Raw genomic sequence first — 15,468 nt, forward strand, 5'->3', positions numbered from 1 at the left:
GTGTGTGTGTGTGTGTGTGTGTGTGTGTGTGTGTATACTTCAGATGATAACCTTAATACGAAAGTATTAAGGTTATCATCTGGATAACCTTAATACGAAAGTTGAAACATCACAAAATTAAAGTAATTATTCCTAACACAGTTGTATTCTCCATAATTTTACTGAAACAAACTGCCTAATAATCTGACATCAGGTTAATTCCACAAAAGCTAAACGTATTTATAAGTGGGTGATTGTAGCATTAATCCGTGAACAAATTGGTGGCACTTGTGTCCAGTTGGCAAAAATCAAACGCTGCGATCACCACATTACACACAGAACTCTGGGAAGTACTCAATCCAGAACTGTGGTCTATTCTAATCTTTATCTCTGAAAATGTGGCTAGCAAAGAATTTGAAGAGGTTAAGAATCGACATCTGAAAAAATCTGAAGCGCTTCAACAGCGGAGCTGTTCCTGACTGCAACTATAACAAGAGTGCATGGTAGTAAATCAATCATCACAAACGCTCAGAGGACATAGTCAACACACTTAGTCATGGACATAATACCATATTCTAAACAAGTGTAAAATATGATATTTATGAGCTTGCACATAAATATCATATCAAACGGCTAATAACATTTGGTTGGATGTGGCTAATAATCTAAGTAAACCCAAACTTCCCAAGAATAACATTCCACCAAACATATCAAACAGCATTGTGCTCTGATGATGCTGGGTAGAAAACCTGCAAAATATTAAGAGTTTAATAAATGTATTTTTTCCCCTCTTCATGTTGGAGTGAATACTGAAGTATCCACTTTTTCTTGTGCATGTGTGTGTGTGTCTCAGGGTTGTCTGGTGGTTTATCTCTCAGTGATATTCTCATCATAATTTTTTTTTGACAAGTGAGTTCTTTTCATTGAATGGGGCCATTTTGTTTTGTTTCAGCAATGTGAACCACAGATCATGTTACTGATGCTTTAAATGGAGAAATGTTCACGATAACAAAGTTCAGGTATGGTGAAATTACAGATGGTGGAACAGGCATAAGTTTAAGCTGCTGTTCACATTTTCTAAACTGTGACCTTCTCATCATAAGAGGGTCTCAGGACAGGTGTGGCGGTGGATAACTTACTTTTTGCATCCTATTTCATGATTGCACACATGAAAAAATTCCAATTACTATATACCTTCAACTGTTGTTTTAGTTTTGAATTTCTCACTGTAATATACTATGAGGATGGTCTGAAAAGTTGGTACATCTGTCATAAGCATCCATGTGAAATTGTAAGTCATTTCAACAAATAGTTTGCTTTATACAGCTGTCTGAAGCAAAAGTGTTGTCTGTATCCCTTGAAATGGATAAAATTGAGTATCGTGCAGTTATAAAATTCTTTGTAAAAGAAGGTTTAACGCCAAAAGAAATTCATTCGAAGTTCATAAAAGTTTATTGGCACTCTTCTCCTTCATTTTCTACAGTTAAGAAATGGGCTGCCAAGTTTAAACGTGACCGTACCAGCCTTGAAGATGATCTACATGAAGGACATTCAAAAAGTGTAACACTTCCAGAAATCATTGATCAAGTGCACGATATGGTATTGGATGACCGGCGAGTCAAAGTGCATGAAATTGACAAGACTATAGGCATTTCAAAAGAACACCAAGGATATATTTTACATGAAGAATTGCAAATGAAAAAGCTTTGCACAAGATGGGTGCCACGCTTGCTCACAGCAGATCAAAAATGCACTCACGTAAAAATCTCTGAACAGTGCTTACAGCATTTTAACAAGAATAAAACTGGTTTTGTACGTCGATTAATTATTATGGATGAGACTTGGATTCACCATTACACACCAGAATCCAAACAGCATTCAAAACAGTAGACAGAAGCCAGTTCTTCAGTGCCAAAGAAGACAAAGTCGGTTTCATCAGCAGGAAAGGTCATGGCATTGGTGTTTTAGGATGCTAAAATCATTTTGTTTATTAATTATCTTGAAAAGGGTAAAACAATAACTGGGGAATATTATTCCAATCTTTTCACCAGACTAGATGAAAAAAATTAATGAGAAACGACCTGGTTTGCAGAAGAAAAAAAATCATCTTTCATCAGAACAATGTACCTGCCCACAAAGGTGTTTTGGCAATGGGAAAATTAAGGGATCTGCACTATGAATTGTTGGAACATCAATCCTATTCCCCAGATTTGGCTCCCTCTGACTTCTATCTCTTCCCAAAACTAAAACTCCTCCTCGCTGGTCAGTGTGATTACAGCCGTAGAGGGGTATTTTTCAGATCTTACTGAGAACCACTACAGGGACAAAATAATGGCACTGGAGCATCGCCGGAATAAATGTCTTAAGGGAGATTATGTTGAAAAATAAGATCATTTTTAAATTATAAATTAGTTTTTTCATTGTTAGGCTGAGAACTTTTCAGACCACCCTCGTACACTGAAGATGGTTCACAATAAGTGCATCAACATATTTGTAATTAACCTTAGTCAATTAAATATTTAACTGTGTTTAGCATGCAACTTTATTTAAATTTATTTATTTTATTAATTTTATTGTCAGTCTGAACTACAATGGTATATAGTATACCCAGATTAGTAGACAATAATGAAAAGTGTCCTTTAAAAAAAGAGAAACGATGCAAAGTCCTCCAAAGTGAACAGAAGGATGTGAATAAGTTCAAGTTCTTGAGAATATTGAGGAATATAGAGAGAAATGGCAAGAACATCTATTTAGGATGGAAAGATATTGGCTACCAAAAGAAGTGAATAGATATAGACCAAAGGGAAAGAGAAAGAGGGGAAGACCAGTGTCAAGATGGAACAAGCAGATGCCTAATCTTTAAGAGAAGAAGAAGAAAGTTCTTGAGAATCGAAGATATTCCTATGGTAAAACTATTTCTTTTATGTAAAAATCAGTTTTTTCTACTGAAACCGATTAAATATATTAAGAATCTCTGTGATCTAAATGGAACCTTATGTATTTGTATATTTGTATAAAAATAGATTTAGCATAATTATGTGATATGTAGCTTATAAATCTAATTACTGGATATACACTCCTGACCAGTTTCGCTGTTTTGTAGGTGAAAATCTTGAGTTTCTGAGAAGGAAAACACCTCCATATGAGGCAACTACACATCATTAAGTGATATTAAATCCAATCAGTTACAGATATTCACTTCAGTTCTTTATGCAGATGTTATGCTCTTAAATTGCAAGCCTGGTTAGCTAAGTAGATAAATAGGCTTTAGGTTCAAATCATACTATGTATGCATGTTTGTGAAAAACTAGCAACCCACTAAGCAGAAGCATGAAGTGGATAAAAATATATATTTGTTTTTGGTCTCCAAAGCGGGGCAAACCAGATTTAAAAAAACTTGCTAGGTCTTCAAGTACCTTCAATAAGATGAAATAACTGATGTGACAAAACTTGGTTTGAATATCAATAAAAAATTATGAAAGTGTGTAGGAACATTGAAAATCGCATTCTCGACCTGAACCTAATATATTTTAGTCACTGAGATGAAATTTTTAGTAAAGATGACCAATTATGCATAAAAATAAATAGGTGTGGTATAGTGAATAAACATGTGGTATGGTGCATGAAACAAGAGTAAGGATACAAAAACACAGTAATATCCAAAGCCATTCTAGACTTTAGTCTTATTGTCATAACACATAATCATATAAATTATTAAGGAACAAGTATTGTTCCTTTCCAGATGTGTCTGAATTTGAAACAGCAAATCTAATCCAGACAATCAGCATCCTACACTAGACAGTATCAGCAATTGATCATGTCGATGAATTAGCAACTGCCAGTTTGTCTAGTGTGATCCATTAGAGACAACTAGTTTGGAACATGGGCCAAATAGTAGGTTGCTGATGGATGACTAGGTATGTAATTTGCTGTATATATAAATATTCGTATAAAATAGATTTAGCACAATTATAAAATTTCAAATATCAGATAAAAATCAAAGTGTTGACCATCACAGTTTTGACATCTCCTACCAAAGGAGATTTCAGATGATTTGAATTTTGTAACCAAATCATTTTTCTGTCTATACAAAAGCATATAATGTTGCATGCTTTTGTCGACAAAGTGTGTCTACGATATATTTTTTTTTTATGAAAACCCGATAATTTGCTCTTCTAGGAAGCTTGAAACTTAAACTTTGAGAAACTTTTCTTTAAATCTCACACCTAATGATATTTTATAATATGGCTGTGTACCATCCACGAAATTTAACAGTAAGATCACATGTAATGAGACATGTATGAGAGTACTAACATCGAATGTTTAATTTATAGCACTGGTTTACTTAATATACAGTATAAGTTAGCTTACACAGAATTAAATTTCTTTTTAATTTGAAAATTTAGTAACTTTCAAATTAAGTTTTAAGTAATTTCACAGACTAAATGTTTCATAATGCTTGCTTAGTAAAAATCAAAAAGTAAACTTAATTCTCTTTAATTTGAATCATATTTGCAGGTTATTCCTGAGCTAATCTGACCACAAGACATTTGAGTTTGATTTACTGAAGGAATCCATGCATGAGATACCCTCACTGGTTGGTTGGTATTTTGGAAAGGGGGAGGGGAGGAATCCCAATTCTTAAGCCATCCTTAAACTACCTCCCAATCCAGCATCTTTAACATCTTTTATCTCCAAGAACTAGGCCCAACCTCCCCAGACAACGCAATTAGTCCATCACTCAGACCATTCTGGATAGGTTCACTGAACGTACAATCCAATCTTTATCATTTGTCTGCAGATTAAAAAAATGTTCAAGTTTGAGAGGAAATTCTAGTCATATATGTAGGAGAACTGTTAATTCAGTTTCAATCGAAAAGCTATTTTTCTTTACATAAATGGCACTCATATAAGAATAAAACTCAGGTCATTCCAACTTAGGGCATGCTGCATTGTTCTTTTGCAGATCAATTACTGATCCAGCACAACTTGCCAAAGCACCTCTATAGAGGTGCTTTGGCAAGTAGTGCTGGATCAGTTTCCTGATTGTGACTCATGTTGAAATAATCCGAGTCCAAGACTTTTACACATAACAACAATAATGAATATGATAACTGCTGTTATACAATCTAAAAAATATTCAAAAAAGTAGGTTTGATATATACTTTCTCTAGCATTGAAATTGTCTCTTAGGATCCCCTATGCAATTATGTATTACCAGTGGCAGCTTGTGGCTTGAAATCGTGGGGGTGCTGCAACTTTCAAAATATGCATACATACTGTAAGTACGGTGTATACGTGTTTGGATAAAATATCAAAATTATGGTAAAAATTAAAAAAAAAAAATTAAACATGAAACAATATTATTATTATCGATAACATTATACAGTTTAGTATAATTCAAAATGACTTAAAAATAAAATATATTCTTCTTGTTTTGTTTCATGAAAAAATATTGTTTATTATCGATAAAATTATACAGTTTAGTATAATTCAAAATTACTTAAAAATAAAATCCATTATCATAACCCCAATAATGTTCTAAAATAAAAACTATAAAAAATGTTACGTCTTTAACTGTAATGTCCAAATATTTAAAGAGACGGAGTAAACACGATAAGCACTACAAACACTCTACTACTGGTGCAAACTGCACATAAACAACAGTGGAACTGCGCGACGGACAGTGCTGCATTACGCTAATAGCTCGCATCTCACTATGACATGCATATGCTTGAGCGTGTAGCAATATGACACTGGTAAATATAGTGCTGCTAGTGTATTCGCCCTCCTAAGTGCTACAAGACGGAGTTTTATTATTTTTTATACAAAATAAGAGAATTGTATAGGGTTGATGATAAAGTTAAATATTAGAAGCAAATATAAATAAATTAATAAATATATTTATATATCAAGAAAAATTGAGGGTGCTGCAGTTCCGCAGTGCCTATGCATGAGCCACTCCTGTGTATTACAAAGTGTTACTTCCAAACCTCCTTGGAGTCTAAAGCCTTATTGCAAATGTTCTGCAGGAGAGTTTTGAGAAATGCTGAATTATACCAACTGGTTTCATTAAAATAAATTTTTTACTCTTCTGACTACACAGTAGCTGTTGAACAGTTCAGAGGATAAGTTTTGACATTCCTAACAAAATAACACTTTAACCAGGCATGCACAGACACTGCGAAACTGCAGCACCCCCAATTTTTCTCGATATATAAATATATTTATTCATATTTGCTTGTAATATTTAATTTTATCATCAACAATCCTATACAATTCTCTTATTTTGTATAAAAAATAATAAAAATCCATCTTGTAGCACTTAGGAGGGCGAAGGACGCTAGAAGCTGTGTTTACCACAGTGTCATATTGCTACGCGCACAAGCATATGTACATCATAGTGAGATGCGAGCTATTAGCGAAATGCGGCACTGTCCCTTGCTCAGTTCCACTGTTGTTTATATGCAGTTTGCACCAGTGGTAGAGTGTTTGTAGTGCTTATCGTGTTTACTCTGTCTCTTTAAATATTTGGACGTTACAATTAAAGGATTTAATCATAATGTCCAAAAATTGTAAATCCATTCCTTTAATTACAATTAAAGGAATGGATTTTATTTTTAAGTAATTTTGAATTATACTAAACTGTATAATTTTATCAATAATAAACAATATTTTTTCATGAATCAAAACAAAAAGAATATATTTTATTTTTAAGTAATTTTGAATTATACCAAACTGTATAATTTTATTGATAATAAACATAAAAAAAAAAATCAGCTAACACCTTTATATTCCCGTATATATAGGGAGTAGGTGAGGCCGTTTAGCCCTATCTAACTTTTGGAGACTGAGTGGGAAGTTCAATCTTCACTAGCAGCTAATCAGAGATAGCTGGCCCATGGCTATCACTAATTAAGCGGCATGCAGTGAAGAGAGACAGCTCAACAAGTGCTGCCATCTCGTGGTCACTAACCCTAATACAATATATATTTAATGTCTGAAACAATATTTTTTCATGTTTAATTTTTTTTTAAATTTTTACCATAATTTTGATATTTTATCCAAACACGTACTTACAGTGTGTACGTATATTTCAAAAGTTGCAGCACCCCCATGATTTCAAGCCATGAGCTGCCATTGACTTTGGTTGGATTATTTTGAGGACTGATCCCAAGCTACATTTCATCTTTGTTGAAAATCAATTTGAAATTAACTATTTCTAGTCATTACCAACAATGTGGTATTAACTGTTTAAGAATGCTCTCAAATTAGAGAAATTAATAGTTCAATGTAAGTGTTTTTTTTACCCCCCCCCCCTCAGTATAAAGCAAACTTATACAGCAAGAGTTTCTGCTAACACAAATGTTGCCAGAAAATGTTACACATTCCAAACGGTTGGGTAAGTCTGCCTTCCCTATCTACTTAAATATCTGCTAACTGCGACCAGTAGAAATGGCAGAGAGGAAGCAAGAAAGATGCTAAGATGGACAGGATCCAGAATCAGTTGAAAGTCCCTTGCCCTCTTCAATAGAATAAGCTAACAACTTTCATCTTGCTCTTTCTGATTTCCAAATAGCTTTGGATATCAAAGGTATTACTGGGAAGGAGAAGTGGGGGGTGGGGGTCAATAAATTTTGGCCAACTTCAGTTCAACTTTCAAAAATTATTATGAATAGTGAGCATGATTTCAGAAAACAATTTTTTATTTTTTTTAAGCTTATAGATGAGAAGATTTTTTTCATTCAAGTTCAAAAGGAGGTTAGATTATCTCTCATACCTTTATGTATGGAGTATTTCTCATACATAAAATCATTTTTCCTACTTAAATTTATTTTGTAAATTTTATTTTCTATCTATTTAAATTTGTGTAAGATGATAATAATATGGTCAGCCAGACAAGACTTATCTGTTCAAGAAATGGATTTGATCTTCATATTCCTGAAGCTAACCCTCCAAATACATATAGATAGGCTTAGGTATTGGAGGTTATTCTTAACAGTGCTAGTGCTTCATGATATAAACAACAGCAGAAGGAAATAAGTTACTAAATTTTTCACTGTGGTAAACACAGAGCACTCAATTAAATTGTCACAGAAAATTCAAATTATAGCTGAAAAGTAACTAGTGTCTAAGTAACAAAGTGCCCTCTAGTGACTGAATAAAAATGAAGTTAGTTCAGAGAAATAAGGCTCAATGTGGTCTTAGAATGACTGTATCTAGGGCCAGCGGAAGCAGGCATGCAGTGCATGCGGGCACTGCCGCCGGGAAACCATTCATAAGTTCATTTTTAAGAAACAAAATTTTTATCATGAAAACAAAAAAATCTTAGAATGATCAATATCAAAATAAATATTAGCCGGATACACCGAATAAAAATTTTAAAAAATTGTATATTGCCACCTCTTTGATCAGCCGGCTGTTTACAATTCTGCAACGAGAGCAGGCTAAATGCTTGCCTAAAGAATGTTGTGTCTACTGCAGTCTATCTAAAGTGAAATGGTGAACAGAAACGAATTTTCGTACAAAACATTTGTTGCTAGTTAACCAGTCCTACGGTAAGCATCTCAGTAGGCTACTGACAGTAGCATAGTGCAGACTATTATTTCGTCTCTGTGTCGTGTTGTGTAATAATTTCTTGTGGGTATAAAATAGAAATGGAATCAAAAATTAAAAAAAAGTTATCCAGTGCACAAAATCATAAGCGTCATGCTGCGAAAGAAGCAGATGTTAAGAAACAAACTGGGGCTCTTAATAAATTTGTTAAAATATTCTGATGCAGATTATAACCAACTCGATACATCAGAAATCAGAGTTGAAGAACCGTGTACATCATGAAAGTACTATTGCAACTATTGAACAAGATAACAAGATGCATGATTTAAGTGAAAAATAGTTAGGAGAAGATTTAGTTGTAGTTGACCATGAAACTAACACATTGTTAGGCTCTGTAAATTTAGAAGATCCAGGTGAATGGGGAAAATATTGATGAAAAATTACGAGTTGTTTTAATTGAAATGGGGCCTGTTCAAAAGAAAAATATAATATATCCCAGAGATACATATGGTCATAAATTTGGCAACACGTATTATAATTGAAAAATGGAAAACGGTGACCTCGTGCCAAGAACATGGCTCATTTATTCCGAAACTTTAAATTCTGTTTTTTGCTTTTGTTGCAAACCTTTCACACCTACTGAATCAAGTAGTCTTGTAGAACGCTATAACGATTGAAAAAATGTAAGTACAACTTTGCATATACATAAGACTAGTTTAACTCACATGAAAAATTTCTTAAAATGGAAGGAACTTGATAAAAATTTAAAAAACAAAACTACTATTGATTGAGAGGAAAAGAAACATTGGACGAGTGTTCTAGAACGCTTGATTGAAATTATAAAATTCCTTGGTAGCCAAAATTTAACTTTTCGTGGATCATCTGATAAATTACATGAAAGGAATAACGGCAATTTTTTAAAATTAGTCAAACTGTTTGCGAAGTTTGATCCCGTTATGGAAAATCATGTTGAAAGGACCCTACAACAAAACAATAGAGTACACTATTTGAGTAAAGACAGTCAAAATGAAATATTGGAAACTTTAAGTAACGCAATCAGGGATACAATTTTATTAACAATTCGAAAATCTAAATATTATTGCATAATTTTAGACTGCACACCTGATGTAAGTAAAACAGAACAAATGACCATTATTATTCGTTTTGTTTCCTGTGACAATGGAATTGTTAAGATCAGGGAAAACGTTTTAGGTTTTGCAGATATATCAGATTCCACAGGACGTGATTTATGCGCAACAATAATGGAACAACTGGAAAAATGGAACATTCCCATTGAAGACATGCAAGGTCAAGGGTATGACAATGGGGCAAATATGAAAGGGAAAAAATATGGGCTCCAAAATTTGCTTTTAAACAAAAATCCTCGAGCTTTTTACGTGCAATGTGCTGCTCATACTCTAAATGTAATCATTAACGATGCAGCAAAGTGAATGTAAAAGTAATACAATTAGTTTCTTTGCAATTATTCAAGATCTATATAATTTCTTTTCATTCTCTTACAAACGTTGGGCAATCCTTTTAAAGTTCGTAAAAAAATTAACATTGAAACAGCCATCAGATACGCGATGGGAAAGTAAAATTAATGCAATCTGCCTCTATGATATTAGTTACGAGAAATTTACGATGCACTTTTTGAAATTTTAAATAATGAAGATTTTAATAAAGAAACTCAGCATGAAGCACAAACATTATGTGCTAAAATAAAGGACTAAAAATTTATTTGCTTTCTTATAACTGGGCATGATTTACTTAACAGAATAAACCCTGTGAGTAAAATGCTTCAAGACAAAAATATGAATATTACACTTGCTTTAGAATCTATCGAAAACTTAAAATATTCTTACAAGAGTATCGATCAGATACAAATTTTAAAGAAGTTCTAAAATGGCAAAAGAACCGAGTGAAGAGGTGAACGAAGAACAAGAATTTAAAACTGGTATGGAAGTCCGATGACGAAAGAAGACGCAACAATTTGACTACAAGCATCATGACGAAACGCCACAATCGCCAGAAGATAAATTTACAGTGAATATGTTTTATACACTTCTAGATGTTGCAATATGTTCGTTAATAGAACGAACAGGTAAGGTTAATAGAATTAACCTTACCTGTTAGTGTAGCGAGCAGTGTACGTTCCTTTTCCAAGTTGAAATTGATTAAAAGTAGGTATTAATTTAAAACCTACTTAAGAACAAGTATGTCACAAAAAAGCTTCTTAGTTTGGCGTTAATAGCTACTGAAAATGATATATGTGCGGAATTAGACGTTAAGACCATTATTTCTAATTTTATGAATATGCAAACAAAAACCCTAAAATTTTAATTAAAAAAATGTCAAGTATATTTATGTAATTTAATTTATTTTCTGTTATTCTGTAAAGATTTTATTTTTTGAATACTTATATTAAATGTTCTAATTATTTCAGAATTCTTTTCTTATTTTCTCATCTATCTTGAGTTTCTTTTATTTTCCTAAAAGATAGTTCCACTTATAAAAATTATTAAAAAATGTTTACAAGTTACTAAGAATTTAGTAACTTGTAAAATGAAAGAATTTTTTAAACTTTAGTTCAAATAAATTTTAACTTTAATTAAAATTCATTTTAATTTTGTTAGCAATTTGGGTCGGTGAGAAGGCTATAATCCCTGGATCATCATATTCAATGATTAAAGTGAAGTGGCTTTATCAAAATTTGCTTTAACTTTTGAGAATTTTTGAATATTCAGGTTTTTACCGATTATCCTGCTTAGTCAACACCTGCGGTTCGTTACATTTAGCGAACCAACATGTGGCTGTTCTCTCAAAATTTATTTAAGGAATTTCAAATAATTTAAATTTTTATTATTGTAAAAGAACCACACAAGCCCACATCGTTACAGGGGCGCTTAGATAGACATTGCATGCGGGCGGCAAAGACCCTAGCACCGGCTCTGACTGTATCCCAGATCTTTAGTAAATTAATGTAGTCATAATTGTTGTGGTTAAGGGAGTGCTTCGTAACTGATGTTGATATTTTAAAAATAGTTTCTCAGACTTTTAGTATCTTCCATATGGCACAGTTGATTGCTTTCATTTAATCCTGTGTTAAGAAACATCCAGAGTATCATCTGCTAGTCCTGATTTGCCATAGATATCATTGGGAATAGTTTTTATGCTGAAGGCAGATGTTAAGCAATTTATCCAAAGCAGACTAAGCTGCAGGCACAGAGAACTTTATACACTCCAGGATATGAAAGAGGATGAAGCTGATCTTTTGGAGAATGGATGAGGGTTACTAGTTGGATGTGCGATTTGAAAGTGGCATAAGATATATATTTGATAAAAACTTCAGCTAACTTCTCAGATATATACTGGTAATAGTTTTGCTATTGAGACAGTGATGGTGTGACTGCTTATGTTAGTATCTCACATAAATTTTCAAACTTGGCACATGGCAAATCAGAATGTATTATAAAAATGAAACAAATTTGACTTTAAAAAGAATTAGTAGAAGAGGCAAACAACTTCAAATACTCTGGCTAATCAGAGCAGAATACATTATACCAGTCTTTTTTTTTTTTTTTTTTTTTTACAAGATACATTTTATTACACTGTATTTAAAATCAAATTAAAGGCAGTTATGTATAATTAAGAAATGCAACATGCATGATTTCATAATTCTGCATACAGCTGTAAAACTGAGGATTCTGATTTAAGAAAAGAAAAAAAAAAGCAGAAAAAGAAAAGGGGTTACCTGTTGAATTTCCTTTTGTATCATGTCAGGTTTCATCTTGCATTATAGGAATTGAAATATTAGTTTAACTTTTTTTTTTAAGTAAACAAAAACATAAACAGTAGTTTGAAAATGTAAACTGATTCTGATATTAGTAATAAATTCTGCTTAGTTCAATATCAAAACACAGTAATTTTGATTTTTTTTTTTTTTTTGCTTTTATTACAAGAACAGTAAATGTGATCACACATTTGAGTGATTACCTAAGCAATCACAGAAATTCTCATAAATTTCTCATTTTGTAATATTGTACTACCTTCATTTCATACAAAAATAAATACCACATGCATAATCTGATTTCTTGTATTCACTGAAAATAGATTTCCTTTATGTGCAATCTAAAAAATGAATTCATTAAAAGTGAGTTCAATTATTTCAGAAAGGATATAATTTTCATAACAGAAAGAGACCTGATGGCAGTGAATCAGAGAAGGTACCTAGGACACATTCTCTGTTTCAGTTTAAAACTGTAAATTACAACACATTCAAATTTTGACTTCTGATAAGAACAAAATGATTTGCAATTAGAATATATGTACAGTAATACTTATTATAGTTTAATATACAAAAAGATTTGGAAAGCATGATAGACCAGTGAAAATATAACCACAGGGATTCTATAGATGTAATGATTTAAAAAACGAGTAATATAAGCAAAGTGCTTTAATAATCAAATCATTTAATATCAAACAATGCAACTCAAAAATTTGACATAGGTGTGCAGTTTACCTGCCCTTTTGGAGGAAATGAAATCCTTCTCAAAGCAAATGCAGCAATATTTTGGAAATAACTTCAAAGTGCCATATAAATACATGTGTCTCATTATATACTATAATAAATTTAGTTTAATCCTTTATCCAAGTGTAAGCAAACAAAGTTTGCACCTGAAGTATCTTCAGGACTGAGGCAACTTGTGGTAAAAGTGGACCAAGCTCTCATCACTCCTTGTCTTAGCATCTCCCATAATGCAAAGCACATCTCCTTGCAGGCATGTATAATACTATGCATTAAGGGAAGGGCCACTACCCAGACTGGTTTCGACCTTTATTGAACGTTCAAGTACAGGTCAAACTCCAAAAATTCAGTGTTGTTACCCTCAGTAACAGGCTCACCCCACCACCGAGCAAAGCCGCTCATTTGCTCATATGTCATCTGAGGGGTAACCAACAGCCGTGCTTCAGTTAACTTCATGAGCTACAGCATTGCCATTCATCACTTAAGCTTCCAACCGGTTTCAACCTTTATTGAGGTCTCGTCAGTGGGAGCCAGACCCAGAGGTGGTGATACTAAGGTGGAAGCAATGGAGAAGTCATATTTACCTATACAAGTTGCCAAAAGGTGTCTCACCTTATTATTAAATAACTCTGGATTTAGAGAAAGATGTTGGAAGTTTTTTCACTTGGTTAGACTACAAAAAATTTAGTTTAATTCTTTATCCAAGTGTAAGCAAACAAAGTTTGTGCCTGAAGTATCTTCAGGACTGAGGCAATTCGTCGTAAAGGTGTCCCAAGCTCTCATCACTCCTTGTCTTAATATCTCCCATAATGAAAAAGCACATCTACTTGCGGACATATATAATGCTATGCATTAAGGGAAAGGCCACTACCCAGACCAGTTTCGACCTTTGAGGTCTCATCCACCTTTACCACGAGTTGCCTCAGTCCTGAAGATACTTCAGGCACAAACTTTGTTTGCTTACACTTGGATAAAGGATTAAACTAAATTTATTATAGTCTAACCAAGTGGAGAAAAAACTTCCAACATCTTTCTCTAAATCCAGAGTAATTTAATAATAAGGTGAGACACCTTTTGGCGATTCACATAAGTAAAGACTTCTCCATTGCTTCCACCTTAGAATCACCACCTCTGGTTCTGGCTCCCACTGATGAGACCTCAATGAGGGTCGAAACAGGTCTGGATAGTGGCCCTTCCCTTAATGCACAGCATTATACATGTCTGCAAGGAGATGTGCTTTGCATTATGGGGGATACTAAGACAAGGAGCAATGAGAGCTTGGTCCACCTTAACCACGAGTTGCCTCAGTCCTGAAGATACTTCAGGCGCAAACTCTGTTTGCTTACACTTGGATAAAGGATTAAACTAAATTTATTATAGTCTAACCAAATGGACAAAAACTTCCTCATTATATACTACTTCATTCACCAGAGGATCCCTCCATATATATGGTAGAAACACCCCATATCCACAAAATTAGATGTGAAAGAAAATGTTACTATAATCAGATTAGCTAGTCTTCTAAAATATATGAAAAGGAATGCTGCTGCACCATTGCTAATCAGAGATGGGAGATGGAAAAAAAAGTCTTTCAGCTCGTACCTTTGACAAGTCTAATGCTTTTCTTCTGAATAGAGTAGTTATGTCTTTCTTTGAGAATCAAAGAACAAATGCCTATTCATGGAAGCTATTCTGGTGAGAAAAAAAAAAAAGTCTTACAATATGAGGAGTGATCTGGTTATCTATCTCGAGCCTATTACAGTGTGATTTAGTTAGAATTGTAGCTGAATGAAGCAACTATGGCCATGTGGAAAAGAAGAAAAAGAATAGTTTCACCATGCAGTATGTGCATAAGATAAACTGATAAAAATAGCAGCAGCACATAACTTGTACCAAAACTCTCACAATGTCTGCCCAATGGATCTAGGAACTGCTTTCCAACATGAATGTAAATATTACAAAGAACTCTACATTGATGTTTCTGAAATTTATATATACAAGGGTGTGCTGAAAAGTTGTGATAATCACCGTGAAGGAATTGAGGTAGAAGCATGTAACTTGCACATTATTCTACACATTCCCTCGCTTGTTACAGCTGCAGATATGACTTCATCATCTGGTCAGCCTGGTTGGCTGAGTGGTTAGCATATCTGCTCTCCAGCCAAAAAAAGCTGTGGGTTCAAATCCCCTCTGAGGGCATGGATGTTTGTGATTGTCTGTGAAAATATTAGTGGTGGTAGGTAATAGATGGCATTGGTGTAGTTGCGGTTTGTTGTAGTTGGTGGATTGAGTGGTGGAGACAGGGTTGTAGAGTAGATACCCTCGCTCGACGAGTCTTTGGACTCCCTGGAGGTGTTACGTAATAACAATAATAATATGTGGTAAATTTTGTTCCTTTCAAGTGT

The 15,468-nt window shown here is 33.6% G+C and overlaps 1 protein-coding gene across 4 annotated transcripts in view; it reads right to left on the reverse strand.

Moving 5' to 3' along the window:
- Nucleotides 1–15,468, reverse strand: part of EndoB (SH3 domain containing GRB2 like, endophilin-B) — a 277,611-nt gene that overhangs the window by 75,323 nt on the left and 186,820 nt on the right. Inside the window, exon 6 of one of the 4 annotated variants that reach the window (XM_090397229.1) lies at nt 12,290–12,325. The exons of the other annotated variants lie outside the window; for them this stretch is intronic. Coding sequence (XP_090253355.1) covers nt 12,290–12,325 — 36 coding nt within the window. The remainder of the gene's footprint in view (nt 1–12,289; nt 12,326–15,468) is intronic. 4 annotated transcript variants of the gene reach the window in all.

Source organism: Typopeltis vanoorti, chromosome 8 (genome assembly GCF_054136105.1).
Source record: "Typopeltis vanoorti isolate ZY-2024b chromosome 8, IOZ_Tvanoo_1.0, whole genome shotgun sequence".
NCBI classification, from domain to species: Eukaryota; Metazoa; Arthropoda; class Arachnida; order Uropygi; family Thelyphonidae; genus Typopeltis; species Typopeltis vanoorti.